Genomic DNA, 21452 nt, shown 5'->3' with positions numbered 1-21452 from the left:
TTTCTCCCTTTTTTTAGGTCCGAGCGAGGCAGCCATGTTGTTGCCGATGGGCAACGATAGCGAAGCAGTGCGTGGATAAATGATACGTGGCTTTATAAAGAGTATCATCAATAAAAGGTCTGGTTCCGTTTAAAGGTTGCGGTCAGTTGTCGTATGTGTCGGTTGTGTGCGTGTGAGGAATAACGGCGAAGCGTTTTCGCGGACACGGGGTTCGCCTCCGCTGGGTCGCTTTTCGGTTAGAAAAGGGGAGGATCTGGGAGTGTGGCCGCAATAAAATGAAGGGTCAGTCGGATCAGACAAGCCAGGGTCTGGCTGCCTGTACCCTGGTGTTCCTGGTTAGCAGCAGCAGCAGCGGCGGCAGCAGCGCTATCTAGCAACGGTCGCTAAAGTTCATTTCCTCGGCGAAGAGGTCCAACTTTCACCTCGTAGTTTTGCTGCTGGAAACCAGAGAATCTAATTCTTTCGCGCTAGTTTGTCGACGACTTTTTCATTAAAAGTGTGGGGAGTGCCCCCCCCTTCATTTCTAGTGTATTTTTTCTACCCCTCCCAGTCTGCATGCAGGCTATGCGAGAGCCATGGTCGGTCACCTGAAGTTCAGGGTTTTTCCCCTCTTCCCTTTGCAGCCATTCATTGCAGACAGACCCGATCGATAAGACGGTTAGAGGAGAGAAACGACAAATCTGCCTATTTGCATTGCTGCCAATAAAGTCCCACCACTGCAGAAACCTAACACAACATCCGCGCTGCTCATTTTGATAGATTGTCTGCTTACTTTTACATATCTGACCCTCTGTATGTTGGATGTTCACATTGTGCCTTTATCAGTCCAGAAAATGGTAAACTGCAGTAACATACAGTGCCCACTAGGGGATGGCTCAGCTTGTCAGAGGCAATGACAATTTTCAAGAAATTATCTTAAGACTGGCACATTTTAGATAATGAATTTTTGTCTTTTACTATATCTGTAAGAAGTCACCTCATTTAACTTTGCAGATGGTTAAGTATATTTACTATCTGTGTAATTATTGTTTGCATTTACATTTATTTTTTAATTCTTTAGGACCACAGAACATTATTCATGATTAGTTCTCAAAAATAACTTTGTCATTTATTTTTATTTAAAAATCCAATTATTTTCCTTCTCATCATTTCCAAATGTTTAGGGGGAAAAAGGGGAGTCCAGCTTCCTACCTGACTTTTTAATTTTCACTTCACAGAGTTGTTACAGCAGCCTAAAACAAATGCATTTTAACAGTGATTTCACTGACCCTTCAGTTCAGGCCTTTGACCTATGATTGAACTTAGTAGATTATAATGTTTAGCCGAGGCACATTGAGTCGGCGACTGGATGACTGTGGGTGCAGTAGGTTACCGTGAGTGTATTTTTCACACAATGTGTGTGTGTTTGGTTGTGTGTACCGCAATGGAATGTGTGGGTGGTGGGCCAAGTCTACATGGTGGCCTAGTGATTGGCATTGTCGCAGGTTCTGATCCTGGTTCAGCCAGTAGTATTTTTGTGTGGACTTGTGTACAATGTGTGTGGGCTCTTTTTGGTTTAGTCCCATGGTACAAAGACATCATGACATTTAATTTGTATTAAAATTAATTGTTAGTAGCCTTCTTGTTGATAGGACTGTTGTCAAGCCAGCCACACGTTTCAGAGGCATGCTTTAAAACTCCACTGAACTTCATTGAAAACATTGTAGTTCTGTACAAGTTAATTTATTTACAAATCAGTGGAAATTTCCCTTATAATTAAGGAAAATATTGAAATTGAAATTTGCTGCATATAAAAACCCCATATAAATCAAAGACGATTTGCCAAACAATGTAGAATCTGAATTAGATTGTGAATATTTGAATTGATGAATTAAAAAATTCCTACAAGTCAGCAGGTAACTCCATTTTCACTCTTATTTTTATATTGTTCTATTAAATTTGTTTTCCTTTAATCTTATAATTTTTTATCTTACTGTAAGATAAAAATTACAGCATCGAGAAAGCGCTCATGTGAACGCCTGCATCCAGGGTATGTTTGTACTTCTATGTAGATACTGCACAGGGCCACTGCTGTGCTGTTGTTTCTGGGTTAAATGGAAGCGCTGTCTGATTTAGGAGTTGTTTCCTCCTCCGTCAAGAAACCGTCAAAAAAAGGACAAATTTGTCAGAAGCTTTTTGTGCTTTGTTTTGTATCTTCCCACTCAAGAATGGAAGTGTCACCTCATGCCATTCTCTGTCAGTCTGTGTGTTTTCATTATTCAGCCAACGACACCCTGGTGGTGTGCCAGCCAACAGGCACAATATCGAGCTTCAAATCTCTTCATCTGTGGTAGAAAAGGGCAAGCTAATACACTGGCTTTAATATGGGAGGTGCTTTATCCTACCACAGACTCAGATATATGGATTGTGTAGCCCACTATGAATTGTCCTATTGTCTGTAACACAGCTTGTGAGAGGAGACTATTCCTTGAGCGTGCATGCTTGCACAAAGTGTACAGTACACGTAACCTCTCTCTCCCTCTGTGTGTGTGTGTGTGTGTGTGTGCGTGTGCGTCTCTTGGTACATATGCTGGCAATGGAGGTCACGGTACAGTATGGAGCCTTCACATTGACAAGTAAACATGATCTTTGGTGCCGATGTGGAAAGTGCCATTCTTTATAACCTTGCAGCAAGTTATTGTTTGCATGTTTTGTTGTTTTTATTAAGGATGAAAGGCTTAAAGTATTTGAATGTAAATGTTAGGTTTGTGGTTACATGTCATCAACCTAAATTATTATTACTGCTTTATACATTGCCATTCAAAATGACCATTAAAAAGCTCTCTTCCCTTTAGTAAACATTACCTCCTATTTTTTCTCAAGCCCTTGTATTGACTGTCCAAATGACTGTCAGTAGGTTAAAAAAAAATCACTAAATTGTACTGAGAGAAGCCCTATTTTGCTTTCTTCTACTTCAACTGTTAGATAGAAATATGGTAAGCGACATTAGCCAATAGTTTACTGACTGGGTGGCTCACTACCTTTCTGTAATGGTGGGTCACTGGCTGCCTTCCACTAGCTATGATTATAATGACCTTGGTGGGACTGGGGTTTGAAAACATTGGATGAAGGGGAAAGGAAAATGAGAGAAGGTTTCAATTTTTGCTCTTGGCATACAATTTGAGTGGGAGTTTCTGCCAAGAATCCCCCACCTCACCAACGACACGGCCCCCCTCCCCTTCCAGTTGATGTGGCTTGGGTGCTCTGGCAGTGTTGTACAAGTGGAGCTCAAGCGAATAATGATACACAGTCTTTAACTTGGAAATGACTTAAAGGGCAGAGCAAGGTAGTGAATATCTTTCTCATTTTCAACTGTCGTCGTACTGTGTCGCCTGATAAAAATTATTTCTGTTGGACCACCTGAGTGTACTTTTGTCAGGAGACTCTTAGGTTGTGAATTAATAGTTGGACTTAATTTAAGAGGCAAGGATGATGAAAAAAAAAAGCTCTCAAAAACTGCTCACACAAAAGTTAGCATAATTTGGCTTCTCTGATGACTGTTGAGGTTCAGAGACACCAAGTTCTGTTTTACACTTCATTTAGTTGAGCAAAACATTAAGACTAAGATATATATTTATATTTAATTTATATATTTATATATTTTTTTCTACGTGCTATAAGGATGATACAACCTTAATATCAATAAGTTATCTTGACTTGAACCTACTGCAGGTGTGTTTTTAAAAAAAAAAATTTTTTTTATAAGAAACTAGTTTAACGGGAAATATAAAACCGAGTACCCCAGGTACCATTACATTGCGGTGTTTTTCATATTCCCTTTTCTTTTCTACAGCATCCACCTAGTATTACACAGCATTCCTAATGCTCACAAGTCCTTAAACTAGCAGAGAGAAAATACCATTGATGTAAGAAACTCTAACTGAAAAACCTCTTTCCATCACTGACCGATAAGCCAAGTAATAACAGTGATGGCATGGTTCCACGGTTTATAGTTCTTGTAGGGTAAATTTCAATATTTTGTAAAGTCTGTCTCCTTGTGCAAACATGTTTTTGCTCTGAGTTTCTGTAAAGTTAGACACTCTTCTGTTGTTGAATAACTTTCATTATAATCGCTGTGTAAGGTGACTAAATGGATCCTACAATGAAAATTGTACTTTTGCTAACAGCACCTCATGGTGTACATTTTTGAAGATAATGGAAAGTCATGATGTCATGCGATATGATGTCTAAATAATAAGTATGGACATGGAGGTAGGACAACCTGTCGCCTTTGGTTTAAAAAAAGTCCCGGAAAAGTCTCTGCCTTTTGTTCAAATGAATATTGAGTTTCTGTTCCACCACCACTCTTCTGATCACATCTAACTATATGGCTATTTTTCTTGAATCAGCCAAAGGCAGATGCCATCACTTTGCCTGAAAGTGCAACATGATATGTTGCAGAAAAAGTGCAAACATAAATTGCATATCTGGTAAAATTGTATCGCTGTAGCTCGAGGTGCTCTCAATTATTAAAGTATCTGCAGTTTGTTGTGTGTATCAAACTCAGTTAATGGCAGTGGGACAGTATTTAACCACACCATAAACAAAATGTATAGCTGACTGTCAAAGAATATAAAAACTTTACTGGACCATCTGTATCAGTTTTTAGTCTAGACAGTTACAGCACAATCGAAACAAAAAATAATTTATAAATGTTTTAATACTTTATAATTTTTACACTTGCACCCTAAGGCTAGTGATGTTAAGTAGTTTCCGCTGGTTATCATTTCCACCCAGCTTATAACTGAGGGCAGCGTCGTCCCTTTGGATGAACACGCCACCACATACTGTACGTCCTGTGGCATCCTTTGAACCAGACTGAGGAGGGAATTTTTTTAGATTTGAAGTGGCTACAGATGCAGATTAACTAAATTGACGAGGATTTAAGTGATGTGTGATGTTGCTTGGTTAACTGTCAACTGTTTTGGTATAAATTGCAGTGTCAAAGTCTACTTATTCCACCACCTGTGTGTAATAATACACTTTATGTCTTCTCTGATACCTAGTAAGTTAAAAGGAGCTGTCCAGTACAGTACCTGCCTGGTCTCAGTCCGAACCCTTGCTATATGGAGTGGTCTGTGCCTCAGCCTTGGTAATGATTTTTTTTTCCGGTGTTGACAAGTCACAACATGAAGATCTACAGCTCGGAGAGCAGCCCTTTGGCTACGCAGGGCCCTGCTCGCACTGAGTAATAACAATCTCGCAGGAGTAGCAGGCTTTCAGCTGGCAGCAGTTCATACGGAACAGCTCGCCGGTGCAGCTGGGAAAGACAGAGCAGAGTGGAGATGGAGAGAAGAGCTGCTGGTGGTGGTAGCAGTGAAGATGAAGGAAGGGAGGGAGGGAGGAAGCGGAGAGGAAGAGCTGTTAAGAGCTTTGGGCGGTTTCTCTGTTGTTGTACCACACAAGTGCATCCAAGCCCTGCAGGACAAGCCTTTAACAGGCATGAGGGATGGAGAGCATGAGCAGAGGGGAAGAGGAGGAGGCAGCGGTCGCGTTGGAGGAGGCACTGGTCTGGGGAGCCGAAGCTGGCCAGTCGTGCCAGACGCCTGCTCTAAACGGGGTTGTGATTTATTGCGGGATTGTATCACACGTTTTACTCCTTGAAGTGCACTAGAATTACATTGTAGAGAGATAAAGAACTTCCTCAATTGACTTAGAATAATGATGTTTGTCTCTGAGCTCTTTAAATAGTTGATGAAACTGAGCAGTCCTTTTGGCAAAAGGTCTTATCAGATTTTTGCTTCTTGGCCAAGGATTATCCTTGTTATTTGCTTTTTTTCTTTTTGCCTGTCTCCGTTAACATGTTACATTTAAAATGTTTTACCTTGAATTTCCATTAAAAATGCCAATTGTACTCCTTTGGGGTCTCAAATGGCATCTTGCCAGCACACTGATCTTTGTCGCAATTGCTGAGTGCGTTCTGTACAGCACTGTACTATGAGATGACCTCCCTTCCTGTTTAGCTAAAGGAGGGCACCAAACCTCTTTGCATGTACATAGACTTATTAAGGAAATCCCTGGCTCTGTTTAGTAATTAGTGGACTGGTTAGGATAACCTCCTTCTCCTCGGACTGCAGAACTCTTCCCTTAATTTACATACAGTCCATGGCTAAGGACGGACCTTTACAAGCCAGACTTACAGCTGTGTGTCTGCAATGTTCTGGGACGACGAAACAGGTTTATAGACAAATTAAAAATGAAGAGAAGGTTGGGGGGAGGTTGTTGTTGCAGTCGCAAGACAGTCAAACCGTAAGCTAGTGACAGCCCTCTAGGGAAACAATAAAGCATTTCTAAAAGGAAAGTGGGAGTGTTTGGCTGTGGGACAACAAAAAAAAGAGAAGGTAGATTCACTGATGTGATGTCATTGGTAAGAAAAATGTTGTCAGTGAGTTAAGAGGTTAATAATGATGCTGAAATGCAGATGAGCATCTTGACACGTTTTTTGTTTTGGAGAACAAATCACCATTTGCACAATGCAGTTGTAGGTTTGAAAACTGGACGTCAGGTTTCATTTTGATGCTTAGCAGATGTTTTGTTGACCTGGTCATGTGATTCTTGATCTTATGATACTAATTTCATTTTCACACAAACCCCAGGAGCAGTTTATTATTTAATACATCACACTGGCATTGTTTAAGCAGCCACCACAGCCATAGGCAAATGATATAAATCCTCTGAATGTGTGCTATGAAAACATGTTGTGCCAGGATGATGACAGGAGCCGCTGTTCAATTTGCAGCTATGTGAAGGTAAATGTGGACTCAGTTGACTAAAGATGTACAGTAAGCTCATTTGAAGTCAGTTTCATTTTGGAAATAGGTTGATGCTGTTGTGAAGCCATGCTCATGACATAAACATGACGATGCCTGAGGTCGTGACTGTCCTTTTAAAACCTTGTAACCTTTTTAAAATGCAATCTTGTCTTGTATTACATAAGTCAGATAATCATAAATCCTTATATTAAATGGCACGGACAACTAGGTTTTAGGCTTACTGCCAGCAAAACACACACAAGTCTGTCCCTTTCACATCTTATCTTTAGTCCCTTGATTTTATTTTTTTTTCATCCCCCCAACCTTTTTGTTCTCACTCCTGAACCCCTTGTCGATTTGGACACAGCGGTGTAATTGTCGAGCAACTCGATTCTGTCATTTGCATGTAGCAAGCAGCCACTTTTCCAGTTTCAGTGGTTTGACCTTGTTGTACCTGGCAGCCAGAAATGAGATCATCAGAAGAGTAGACGAGAAGCTGACATGTCTCCTCCACCTACCCGTGGCTTTAAGTGATGGTTGCCATAGCAATCATTATGCCACAGAACAGACTCGGTGGGTGAAGGATAGCTTTAAATGCGGCAGCCTCGGGTCACAACCTGGTTATGACAGAACAAATAGATCTTTGAGGGGTGGTTGCAAATCACTGTTGGCACAAAGTACACGGTTGCATTCATCCCGTTTGATTCGTAGAGATTTTTAGTTGAGACTGAAATTACTAAAGGGAGTGACTGTTTTAAAAACCTTGAAGAAACCAAGGCAGGTATTGATATTAAAGAGAAAAAGCAGCATGGGCTGAACAATACATCTCATTCCCATCAGCCGCCCTGGCCAGCATTTAACATGGAGATTGGAAAAGGAATAAGCTCTCCCCTCATCCTCCCTGGACCTGCATGTAAATGAGGTTAGCGGTTAGCACTTCCTGCTGTGCTACAGCAATTCTTCTCTCTCTCCCTTTCTCTCTCTCTCTCTCTACGTCTCTCTCCTTCGTTCCCTCTCTCTCTCAGTCCCTCTCTTTTGCTCCCTCCTTCTTTTTTTTTTTTTTTTTAAATAATGGCTTGAAAATGCTCCCCCCCTTTCAGGGGTAGGAACCGGGACCAATCCTGATTAGTGTCCCTGTCCTAAGTGACAGGCTAAAATCCAAGCAGGCACTGCCTTGGGCGCCTCTGCCAAACAGCCATCAACCCACTACCTTTAGAAAAAAAAAAAAGAAAGCCCCACCTTCACACAGCTCCTCCTCAGTTCTCAAGACCCCCTGCCCACCCCCCACTTTCATCTTCTTTAGTCCTTAGTTAATCTCTCCTGCTGTCCTCTCAGAGCATCTCCAATAGACGTTCTCTGCAATACTGTTCACACACACACACACACAATTACTTTTTAGCCTCGTGCCTCCCACTGAACCCAGCTTTGTATCCCTAGGTGGATTGGCAGCCATGGAACCCTGTGTCCCTTTTGCCAGTGGAGTGATTTATAAACAATACATGGACAACGTCCCCACTCCCACCTTACACACTTCTTCTGCCTTCTCATTTCTCTTCCACAACCATACATAGACTGCCACCAGCACTTTTAGTATGCTAGAAAACTTGAGCAGCAGAAATCGTGGGACAATCTTTTTTTTTTTTTTATAAAAATGTTTTTCGACTTTTTAAGAATTTTCTCTTCCAGAACCATACATAGACTGCCACCAGCACTTTTAGTATGCTAGAAAACTTAAGCAGCTAAAATTGTGGGACAATCTTTTCTTTTTTTTTTTTATAAAAATGTTTTTAGACTTTTTAAGAATATAGACAAGATAATCTGTGACACAGCTACGTGAGTTTACAATGTCAGTGGTCAGGGGATGTGGTCTGCTTTCTCTTTGTATTTGTTTAAATACCATAAAGCCTACTTTATTTTGTTAGTTATTTGTTTCGTAGTGATGTCTGATATAATAGTTTTTCCTCTTGGTCACAATAAATAAGCAAATGAAAGGTAATTATGTTGTTTGCCATGAACATTGAAAAAGAAATGCATTCTTTTCACCTCTCTTTAAATGTCAGCCTTACTTTTTTCTTTTCTAAATGTGATACTTATTTATAGTGTGCTAAGGTTGGGCAACCAGGTAGCCCATATTTTATGTTTATGGTGGAAAGTTGCTCCTTCTGTAACATCAACAGTTTGGGTCCATACCTTTGGCACATCTGAGGTTGTAACGTTATTTTTTAAACATTAGAAGCTTAAAATGGAAATGGAAAAAATAAACCTTTGCAGATGAAGTGCACCTCATCTGCAGTGAGGAATTTCAGAGGTCTGGGGCTTTCAGTCGTCTCATTCTCTTCCAAGAACACTTCTCCTTCCTGTTTCACCTCTGGCACACTGCCCAAAGTACCCACAAACCACGGAGGCCAAGGCTGAAAATACACAGATGGTAATTTGCGCTACATTTCAATACGACTCGACCACTATTATATATAGCCTTGCTTTCTGAACCCTGATCCTCACTGAGAGTATCGCCTCACCTCAGATTGCAACTAAAAGGTAGGCTGTTAATGTCTTTGTCACAGGCTAGCAGTTGGGAAGGATAACACATACAGCTGCAGTTAGAATGCATTAGAATATAATAAATATCTCACTTTAAATGTACCTGAAATGATAAACGATCAGTGAATGGGATAAGGACAACATAACTATTAACATAATTAACTGCAAGTCGTGTTTAATGTTTCCGGTCAGTTTTTCCAAGTCATTAAAAGTGTAGGACTTTGCATTGACTAACAGTTGTTTGCAGTTATTAAACATTTTTTGTGAGTTTTGAAATTTGAACAATAAACTACACTGGGATGCTCTCTTCTGACCAGTTACCTGAAATTGAAAGATAACTTGTACAGTTGAATAAAATATCAGAAATCTGGTAAACTTGAAGAAGTACCTGTTAAATAGACGATGTTGTCTTTCCCAGCTGGGGCTGTTAAATAAACTCAAACTGCTTCACAGTTGCTGATGGGGTAAACAACATCATCAGCTAATGTCACACCACACTGCAGCATGCTAACACTTAAGAAACCACATCTGTAGGTGCCACAGTGCTAAATATGTTATCAACAAGTTGATCTGGTGTGGCAGTTCGAGGAACTGGGGCTGAGGTCAGAGATGGTAATCTGTTAAAATAAATGATTAGTATTCATCTTGTGTTGGCATTGAGCCATTAATCGTACCAGTAAACAGTTGCGTTGAAACCAGTATACTCATTTTTTAACAACTTATATTGATATTGCTTTGTCTTCTGCCTGGGAATATTTTGGTGGATGGGTTACAGTTTTGCTGAAAGCTAAGGCTTTTTGATGGGGTTGTTGAACAGAGATAAATTCAACGAGCAACACTGACTTGTAAAGGAGTGGTTTTTTAGCTTCCGTAATATTCTTTACTTTTTTTTTTAGAGTTTAAGTGGGCCATTTGTTCAGGGTGACTGTTAAGATCTGCTGTTAACAAGCTAATTCAGTGACTACTGGAATTGGAAATGAGTAACAATGTTGACTTGTTGACACCAGCATGGGTTTGGTTGTGTGACACAGGTCCGAGATGTTGGCTGGCTGTTCTGTCTGTTGGCTGGCTGTTCTGTCTGTTCTTGCCTCTAAGTTTTGGTATCCAACCCTAATTGCTTTAGTTCTAGTATGTTCTAGCCATATTCTGTGTAATCTTGTTTTTTAATGGCTCTGTTTGTCGGCAGTTGAAGTGATGGTAGCGATTCCCTGAGAACTAAACTGCCACTTTCTAAATTCTCTACCCTCTCTCATTGCCGTATTAGCACATGACTTTCCTTTTTGACATCAGCACAGCATTGATGCACCCTCATCCAACCTCATTCGGCTAATGGCTTTTTCTACTTTCCTACCGAGCCAAACCAACCCCTCCCTGAACCATCCGTCTATCTCCTCCTTGTTTCCTTTGACCTCCCATCTCCTCTCTCTCTACCCTGCTCAGGCCGGGGAGCAGCAGGGCCAATTTTCATGCCCAGCTACGTCACAGAGTAGCTTTGTGTGCCCTGTGTGAAAAAAATAGTGAAAAGAGAAAGTGGAATATGTGAGTCAGTGGCTTCATGCAAGTCATGTGGTGTGTGACCTCCTGACCCACCTTTAATCCAGTGACTTGCGCGCTTTCCCTTCTCTGAATCACGTAATTTCCTTTACCAGCATTCAATATTGCTGAGTGTGGCACTGAACTTGAACATGCATACCCCATGTGACCTTTAGACTCTAAACTCATAATAAAAGTTAATTAAAAAGTGGGGATGCATACTATTTTTTTATATTTATTACATGAGTGATAAATTGTCGCATTGTCCTTGTATCCCATGTCGGTTATACACCCAAAAAACAAATATGAAGAGTTTTTATTTTAGACACACCTGAAATATTTTGCCAAACTCAGTTTGACAACACAGTTTGGTTGACAGTGATTTTATCTATGAGGTTAAATGTCACCATGTCACAACTGGAGCTAAAATTAACTGAAATTCTTCCTTGTGCCAAGGTATCTTAAGAGATACACTTGGACCTGAACATCAAGTTGCACAATTAAATAACATAACTGTTACTAGTCTCAGCTAGCACTTAAATTCCTTTGGCTCATTCTTTATATATTATTTAGGGTTACTTTAATCAGTGTAGTCCAAGGTAAAAGTGTACCATGATTTTCCCATGTGTTCGTAGTCAAAGAAAAAGCTGATCCTAACTGCTGAGCACCCTGTAGCAATTTTCTCAATCTGCAAGTCATCCCAGCCATGATGACATGACTAAATAGTTCTCTTACGGTAGCAGATGTTAGCTGTCTTGACTGTAAACTCCATGCTTCCACCGGAGGCAGAAACCTTGAATGTGTGTCATGAAAAATACAATAGGAGAGAAGTCGAACATTTAATTACATCAAGCCCATCTAACTGTGTCTGAGCATAAATATTTTTGCCTCAAGCTTACATTGGACATGCATTGAAATTTAAGAACAGTGTTGTTTCAGTGTACTAGTTTACTCTGTTGATGTTCCATTTTGTTTTGCTGTACCTAACGTACAAAAGTGAACTCTCTGCAAGCTCAAACATGAGACCTTGGGTCAGCAATCTAGAGATTTCCCATCTAATAACATTAGAGTCATTAGTGTTTCTTGCTGCTTTTTCATACATGTCACATGGAAATAGGTCAAGCCCTGCCCTGCATGACTCACGGGTGCTTTCTGTCTCTTGCTTACCTTCATTCCTGTTATCCCTACATTAGGTGGCAAAATGTTTTTGAATAAACTCAGAAACCTGAGCTCACGTTAAGAATATTGTGTAAGTTTACTGCTCTGTTACAAATGTAATGATAATGGCAAGGTTCACGCTCCAGGTGGTTGTCGTTTGGTTCTGTTGTAGTTCTCAGTGATGTGCTTGACAGTTGGCACAAGCCTTAAAGCCAGTATTAGCACAGATACCTCCACATTGTTAAGGGCTGGGTACTGATAACACGATTTTGATACTGGTACCAATATCGATTCCTTCATTTCGATACCGGTTCCTGAACGATACTTTTGTCATTAACATTTTTATAAAAAAATTAAATTACACATTACAGTTTTATTTTTCAGCTACAAGCAGTTTCTTCATAGAAACCCTTTTAACAGAAGGGAAATGGAATCGTATATAGACAGAAGGTGTGGATGATATTTGCACAGAGAGATACCTGGTTTCCAAAAATATATACGAATTGCTGCGTCGCACAGTCAATAAATCAAGACACTGGCGAGGGCTGATAGTTCACAGAGCAGCCGTTGTAGCTGTGTGTGTGTGTGTGTGTATACAGTATGTGTAAGTGTGCATCTGTCTGTGTTAAGGGTGATGGGGCAGCTTGAACTTGAGTGTATAGTTAACTTAATCCCCGATGTTTTTAGACTTTGGGAGAAAACTACAAAACACACTTACACTAAAAATCCTGAAAGTGACCTTTGACCTTTTTGTGACTTACTTGTTGCAAGACATCAATGTTTCCCATTGCTTCACCTTGTGGCCCGTTCTCAGTTTATCGTTTTCTAAGTATATCATTACATTAATATTTGATACCAATTTACAAACTAATTTCTCCCTATTTTTCACCCAATCATTTTATGAATTTTTGCAGGTGAATTTAAATGATGAGTCTTGTTGATATTTGTTGCTGCTGCAGAGTAGCAGTCAGAGTGGGTTGTGATTGTGCTCACCTTTTTGAACCTTTGTGAGCCATGTCAGCCAACTCTAATAATCCCAAGAGGTCAATGCCTAGGTTGCCTGGCAACCATTTTAACTGTGTCGGTAAACTGAGCAGATCCACTTGGCTTTTGTAAGGGCAGTGGAGGTGAAAACGTATGTTGGTGTGTTAAACATTTTAAGTAAATTTATAGCCTCATGCCTCCTCCTTTCCTCAACTGTGCAAGTGCCTCATCTTCTCAGAAATCACTGCCAGTTCTCCTTTTACCAGATGCTGTATGAGGTTGTGTGCAGACATTCTTTACAGTACCCTAAGCAGGAGAACAGAGAAGCAGTCAATTTTGACATTTTGCTTAGCCCAGGCTTGCAGCTTTTGACATATTGTAATAGAGGTTTGTTAATATGTATCAGGAATGTTCACTTTTCTTTGTTCGCCCTTGTCTGGCAAGCTGTAATGTTTTGCTTATGAATATTGATACATGAAGTGTATATTAATGACCCTTTGTGACCTTAACCCTATCCTTATTGGCTTCCCGGTGGTATCTGCAACCTCATGAATATTAATTTAGTTCTGTAACCTCCATTACCCTAATCTTTGCTGTCTAGCCTCCCAGAAGGACCTGTTGTCATGGTAACCACTTTGGTAGACTCTTCTTCACTAAGGGCGGGAAACTATTGTTAAAAAATGACAGAAAAATCTAAATAACTCAAAAACAAATTTATGTACTTAAATGTCTATTGCATACTAAACTTGCATTCTGATTAAGCTCCCCCATTACACAGGTCATCAATTCCTCAGAGTATACAGTAAATATATTAAACACAAAAACTTAGTAATAATTGATGTTTATTAAAAATATTATCTTTAGCAGAGTGTAAGAGTTAGCCAAACTGTTTGCTAGAACACTATGTGAGCTTTGTCAACGTTTACTTTATTCTACGTTCTCTCATCTCTTTTAGATGTTGACAGCAATGAAGAAGGAGGGCCGGATGAAAGACCTGTGGAGGAGGAGACCTGGTTTGGTAACGCTTCTGACACACGATCAGAGTCATCGTCCTATGGAGACACTCAGGATGAAGTCCTCATGGCTATGGGATCTTCACCTGATGAGCGACTGGGAGTTAGTACTGGGTCAGGGGACCATGAGACATGTGGAGGCGAGAACTTGCTGGGATGTTCAACACCTGTTCATCGAGTTTCTTTGGAACTTCTTGGACTGGAGGGAAGTACATTCTCAGCCCAGGACACGCTGTCCTCCGTGGTGTCATCACTGTATGGTGACGCTGCATCACGTGCCCTGGGAAAACCTCTCAGCAGTAACCTACGACGCCTCCTAGAAGCGGGTTCAAGGAAACTCGACGCTGGGGATCTTCTAGGTCGCTCACCTAGTGGAGGCACTGGGGGGGACTCTCCACCAATCGGTCTAGTTCCACCACTGACCCTCTCCCCGTCCTCCCATCATGCCCACCAGTTAAGTGCTCTTGCCCGAAAAGTGGCCAATAACAGTGGCTCAGTCTCACCCGCCTCCTTGGCACCAGCCCCCAATATTAAACAAGAGCCTCTTGACCCCTTTAACTCTGTTCCCTCTAGCAATGGTGGTGGCTTTGTATGGGCAGGTATTTCAGAAAAGTGGCCACGGGCCAGCTGCACCACACCCTGTAGCTCCAGCCTATCTCCAGACTCTGCAATCCAGAAATTAAAAGCAGCAGCAAACGCTGTACTTCAAGACAAGAATGCTGCGGCAACAACTTCTTCCTCCTCTTCTAACTCAACCTCCTCCACAGTATCTGCCCTAGGAGGGGGTACTAGAGGGGACGATGTTGTGCGCTTTGATGCCTTCAACTCTCCATTCAGTCCACAGTCGGCTAGCTCCACCCTTGCTGCACTTTCCAAGAAAGTCAGTGAGCGGAGCCAGGCCTCGTCGACAGCAAGTGCTGCTACAGACCATCAAACCTCAGCAAGTTCCTTTCTCTCACTGGTGTCAATGACCTCGTCTGCTGCCTTGCTCAAAGAAGTTGCGGCTAGGGCAGCAGGAAACATGCTGGCTGAGAAGAAGGATGGTTCCCCATTGGCAGTCGCTACGGTCCTCCAAGAGGACGTGAAGCCTCTGCTAGACAAGAATCAGAAGACGTCCACGCCCTCCACACCCACCCAGAGCCTGGAGTTGCTGTTACCCTCTACTCCAAAGGCCAGGGGCAAACCCAACAGCCAAGCAGGTAATTTGATTAATATTCAGAATGTTATATTCTGATTTTATACAATACCCTGATCAGTACATTGACAGGAATTGTTATGTGCCTGGGTGGTGTTTACAAAAATGATACATTTGTTACACATTTCAAGCACTAACCAACGTTGCCTCAGATTAAACGTAGACCAATGCTATAGAGCAATTTATATACTAATGTGGTATTATCTAATGATAGAAGAGTTTATCTAAGAAAAATTAGCCATTCTTTTTTTAATTTAAAATGTATTTTGCTGTTATACTTTTCTTTGGAGAAAATCACCTACTTATTTGCTCAAGTGCAGAAGCAGAAACCTGCATTAAACCTGTCATTTCACCTGTCACTTTAGTGAAATCTATAGTATTTACATGAACTATAATTAATAATCTTGAAGCTGTGTCTGTTAGCTTATTTACCCACTGCTTTGTTGAATGAGACGGCGATGAGAAAAATCAGCTGTGGTGTGTAAGACACTCATTTTGTTTTTGGTTATCATAAAAGCAGAAACATTTTGTGCCCGAGGAGACGAGAGGGAGCCGACTGCAGCAGCAGCCATTGGGCCCTGTACCCAGCAGTGAGAACAGACACTGTGTGATGTATTGTTTTAGAGACTGTTTATTAAGGTTACAATCATTCACATGGCCAAAGAGATGATGAGAGGGAGAACGAGGAAGAGTCTGATGTGTGAACGGTGTGTGAGTTTTATTCTTGCAGCCCAGAACTTAACCGTGTGGCAGTCATTGTAATGGCTTTTACTCCTGCACGGCACAGCTACTTTTTATTTGATGCATTCAGATCAGTGCAGTTATAAAATTGTTGTATGTAAATTATTTTATTGCCAAAATGAATAGCTTAATATAATAATATAACTGATCACAATATAGCGGCAACAATTTAATATATTGTGACGTACTGCAATACCACGATATATTTTGTAGGAAAACTGTCACAGTATAAAAACAATGCTGTTAGGTGATTAACATTAGGTTACTAAAATTGGAACAGAGGGATCTACATTTGTATTTGCTAGTGAAGAAAAAAAATGAACCGACGCAATGAATATTTGCATTGTAACTATTAATAAAAAATCGATAGTGCTGAAGAATATTGAAGAATATTGGTATCGATATATCAGTGTATCAATATTTTCTTACATCCTCTGTCTTTATAGATGAACAGATGTTTTAGAAAAACTCACTTCTACACTGACTGTTTTAATTTTCTCTGAGTAAGAGTTTGGAAACTCAGCGGAAATATGAAACTTGGAATGAAATTAACGGTGCTGCTAGTTTATCTACACTTTCCTTTAAGAAACAACATGTAGGAAAGGCCTAAAAAACAGTTATTTATAATATATATCAACTATTCCATCGATCATTAAAAGGAGAAGCACAAAATATGATTAATGAGGCTTTTTTTTCACTAAATCTGTTGTCATATATCATCAAAACTACACACTACACATTAGCTGTCCTGGTTTAGACTCATCTTTCTGATGACTTTTTTTTCTGGCCCATAACAGCAGCATGTTTACTTGTCACCAAAACACAAAGAGGGAAAGCAGAATCTTCAATGTTCATGTTTTCTCTAGTTTTGTATTAGTTTTGTTCTCACCTCATTGGTGCTGAGATAGCGAGTAACGCAGCTTCAGCTCAACTGTCAGTAAAGCAGAGAGCATGGCTGAAAGAAAACGGCCCTGGCTGGCCTTGTAGTCTGGGAAATGGTCTGTGGGCTCGACGGGGGGTTCCGATTGAGACCTCACTGCCTTCCCAGACCAGCTCGTTTGCGCTCGGATGTGCGTGCTGCCAAAAGAGGGGGCGTCAGTGTGCACTCGGCACAGTGGGGAGCCCTGGAGTCCATATCCATCTCGGCAGCTTTCTCCTGGCTTCAGCCCCCACTCACCAGAGCCCTATGTACCCCAGACTTAAGGCCAAACACATCATAGTTTCCACTGACTGGATACAGATGTGTGTACGCCACACACTGTCTCTCTTTCCTTCTCCCTCTTGTGCTCCCCCTCCTCTTACTCAGGCATAGCCATGCAGTATATTCTCAAAGTGTGTATACAGATGCAGACACATAACCCAAACAAGGGTGCACACAAAGACCTCACTCTTACACAGAGAGAAAGAAAGCTTCAAAGTGCAGGGTCTAACTAAGTAGCCTTTAGGGAGAGCAGAATGTTTTCAGGGAGATGGATGGGCACTTTTGAGGGATTGTGTCGCAACCCTGCCAAATCTAAAATGGCTGGATCAAATTGACTTCAGACAGATGAGGCAGTTGATGTAATATTCTGTGATGTGCATGCTAAAGAGGGGTCCGCTCTAACCCAGGAGCCGTCAAGGTCGTGCAGTGCTGTAAAAAAAAAAAGCACAAACAAAAAAAAAAGAAAAAACAGGTAGTTGTTTGGACGGCAAATGTGACCTTCATTATTGACTGCCATGTCTTATTTTATTGTTGTCCCTTGCCAATTCCACTATAAAACTGCATTGCATTCTAATGTCTCTCTCCCTGTACACAGGGGAAGCATATTCCCTGTCCCTGGAACATGGCTGTGATTACACAGGAATCAGATATTGTATGTAAAGCTACCAAACAAACCCACTTGTATTCTATTCCAGCGTCACATGCATCAACTTCCAGATAGCTAAAGTCATTTTGCTGAGAGAGGCTGGGCCGCAGATGGCAGTTTATTGTTGCAAATAGGCAGTCTCGAGGTTTTACACCTCAGGTCAATGAATGGCTGAGCAGAGTAATTTCACCAAACACTGATTACCAGATGTTTTTCAAGGAACAGTGCTGGAATACTTATGAAGCCATCCTGACAGGCCCTTGTAGAATTAGTAATGCAATCATGCCTCTTTCTAATAAGACCAATTAAACAGTAATGGATGGCGGATATGAAGCCAACAACAATAATTGAGATACTAAAACATGCTTGAGTTTTACTTCCATTGTTCTATCGCTTCCAGCTGACGCATCCCCTGATGGTTTTCACCATTAATGTGCACTCTTGCAGATCTAAAAAAATAAATAGTAAATAGTTGAATTGTTTTTAATTCCCCTTTTTGTCTCTGTGTACCTTTATATTGTCATTTTCAGCCCAGCCTTTGTCAGTGCGTTAGTCGCCATGGAATAAATATATATATATGTATTTACAAGTGTTAATGTAAACACTTAATTCCATTGGATTTCATGACGGATATAAGTGACTGTGCCTGAAGCAGTGACTGTGCCTACAGTCCAGACCTGCCTCCTGTGGAACATTTCTATGGAGAAGCTTAAATGTTATCTATATTTACTGGGCGAATGTATACTTCTAAAGAAAGTTTAAAAAATTAATTCAATTAAAATCGAATATAACCTATAAGTTAACTTGCCTTTGTTCAACATTGTATCAATTTGACGGTCATTATTTGTTAAACAAATGTTCAAGCGTTCACCAGTCTGGTGACCTGCGTTAACATTCTTTGTAGATGGTTACATCGACCTGCTGTCTCTTCTAGGCTCTCCGGAGGATGGTGGCAAACCTTTTCAGTGTCCGGTGTGTGGACTTGTCATCAAACGCAAGAGCTACTGGAAAAGACACATGGTCATTCACACCGGCTTAAAAAGTCACCAGTGTCCCCTGTGTCCTTTCCGCTGTGCTCGCAAAGACAATCTCAAGTCCCACATGAAGGTGAGGTCATATGGATTGCTTTTTATTAAAGGGTTGACTGATGAACTTTGTCCTAAAATGTCTGTCATTCTTACAAGATCATGTGGCCTCTCCACACATCTTTGTTTTTGCCCAATTTTTCAGGTACATCAGCACCAAGACCGTGGTGAGACATTCCAGTGTGAACTTTGTCCTTTCACCTCGTCCCGTCACTTCAGCCTAAAACTTCACATGCGCTGTCACCAGCACTTTCCCCGCACAGATGTCAAGGTGAAAGAGGAGCTCACCACTGACACGGAGGGCGAAGGCTCCGTGATGGGTGACAGTAGCTCCACAGACCTGAGGGGGCCGGAGGTGTCGCCGCTGCACTCAGACATTCAGCAGCAGATGTCTCCTGCGGTCGAGACTCCCTCCAATCATGTCTACATCAAGGAAGAGCCCCTAGAGAGAGACCTGTCTGTGCTCTCCCCCTTCAGCATTTGTCGGGACCGTCCCAGCAGCAGTGCCAACTCTCTTGACCTGTCTGGAATCGGCGTTGGAGCTGGAGTCAGATCTAGCCCTAGCGGTCCAACCACAGCGTCCCTGTTTAGCCCAGACATCACTACCAAGACGGCTACTGACCTGCTAATGAAGCTATCGGGTAAGAAGAACTTACATATACACATATATTTATATAAATTAATTTATATATTATAAATTTATATAATTATATAATAATATATATATGTACTTTATGAGAAAATGTTTGGAGAAAAAAGAAATCCCATTAAAAACTTAGTCCATGAAGTTGATCTGAAAGTTTAAAATATCCCAAACCGTCAGCCCCTTTTTCTCACCCTTTCCACTAAAACAGGCTCCAATAAAGATTCTTCACAAACATGTTATTATACAGTGCAGCTTTTATAGGATATAGTCATTTACAGCTTTCTCAAAATTTCTATGATAAACCTTCTCTGCTGTTATAGTCTGTCCACAAACACACTGCCCTCGGGGCTGCCAGGTTCAAACCCAGTTTGGATGGGTCTGAAGGCCTGTAGGAAGGTAAGATTGATGGAAAAAGGTTGACCGAGGTTTGGTGCTGAGGTCGAGGCTATGGCTGCCACTCTCTCACTTAATGCTGTGTAATTAGATTGAGATCTTGAGTCTGGATGGTAGGAAAAAACCCTAGGAACATTAGATTAATTAAAAATTGATGCATAATTCATAATTAAAAAGGAATTTATAATTTGAAATGATTAGCGCCCTCAGCGTTGTCTTGTGACCCCAGCAGGCTGCATAGGGAATGGGCTGGCTTAGTTGACTCCCCCTCGATCTCGCACGCCCCAGCACCACATGGATGCCCCCTGGGTGTCAGTCGCACTTCATTCCCAGACTGCCAATTCAAGCCAAGGCAACTCCCAAAGCAGCCAAGATGGCTCCTCACAATGTCTGTTTAGTGTCAACTGGCGGACATCTTAGTTCGGGCATCATTCAAGGACAAAGGAGTGTTTAAAAAGACAGAACAGAGTGGAAGGGCATTTTACAATCGGATGAGTGCAAAGGGAGAAATGTTCCCTTTTTATTTACAAACTTTTCATTTTGTTTTATGAGAAGTCGAATAAGGGCTTTTAAGAAACGGAGACCCTACCCAGATTTTGATGAGACTTCCCTGTGCCACCTATCAGCCAGAAAGTGAGAGGTGAGGACAGTCCTCCTGGGACCTCCACACTCTATCTCTTCCGACCTCCCTGCCAACACAGATTGACTGTATACATGGGCAGCTCATCCCTCCTGCTTTTACACTGAGACGCTTCCATCCCACAGGACCTATGAGCAGAAGCAGAAGGAGGAGGGAGAGGTTTGAAAAGCTGGAATGGAACGGATAAAAAAAAGAGAGAGGGAGATAGAGAGAAAGTGACTCAATGTGAGAAGAGGGAGAAAATGGTAGAGGGAGGGAGTTGCTGTGACTTCCCCCAGGCATAAAAAGCCGCTGAACTCTTCTTGACCTCTGACATAAGCATACCATTTTTTTTTGGTGCTGCCATGCTTTCCACTGAGTGTTTTACTGATACCCTTTGATTTTATCCGTGCGTGCTGACACAACCATCAGCTATCCAGTGTGAGCCACATTTTGATTCAGAGATGAAAGCCATGGAGGCACTTTGAAATGCACTGCCCCTGTGCCCAGTGGACCCTGAGTTAATAATGACAGTGGGCACTCCACACCCCGCAAACAGCACCCCCGCCCCCTGCTGCAGTGACACAGGAACAACAGGCTTGACCCTGACTGGGTGTGAGTAATTGGCATGCAGGGGGTTGTGGGAGGTGTTGCATATGTCACTAAGCCGAGGCAGTTGTCTTATTTATCTTTGCCCTCACAGACTTTGTTGCATGGTAAACTTTTGCACCGTGAAATGAATGTGAAAGACTGGATTTGGAAAAAAGTATCTTTTAAATGTACTAACTGTATAAAATGTCTACAGCAGTGGTGGCCAAAAAATAGATTAGGATCTACCAATAGACCAAGATCAATAACAATAAAATAAATTAATATGATTATATTTATAAGGGATGCACAATATTT

The 21452-nt window shown here is 41.3% G+C and overlaps 1 protein-coding gene across 4 annotated transcripts in view; it reads left to right on the top strand.

Moving 5' to 3' along the window:
- The window catches only part of LOC112487448 (zinc finger protein 827-like), a 34239-nt gene extending 12802 nt beyond the window's left edge, over positions 1-21437 (top strand). For all 4 annotated transcript variants that reach the window (XM_025058274.1, XM_025058273.1, XM_025058275.1 and 1 more), the window contains 3 exons: positions 13963-15219; positions 18738-18910; positions 19034-21437. In XM_025058274.1, coding sequence (XP_024914042.1) covers positions 13963-15219; positions 18738-18910; positions 19034-19585 — 1982 coding nt within the window. In that variant the 3' untranslated portion in view covers positions 19586-21437. The remainder of the gene's footprint in view (positions 1-13962; positions 15220-18737; positions 18911-19033) is intronic.
- Positions 21438-21452: the final 15 nt, after the last annotated feature.

Source organism: Cynoglossus semilaevis, chromosome 9, assembly GCF_000523025.1.
Source record: "Cynoglossus semilaevis isolate Cse_v1.0 chromosome 9, Cse_v1.0, whole genome shotgun sequence".
Taxonomy (NCBI): Eukaryota; Metazoa; Chordata; class Actinopteri; order Pleuronectiformes; family Cynoglossidae; genus Cynoglossus; species Cynoglossus semilaevis.
This window is presented reverse-complemented; position numbering and strand designations above follow the sequence as displayed.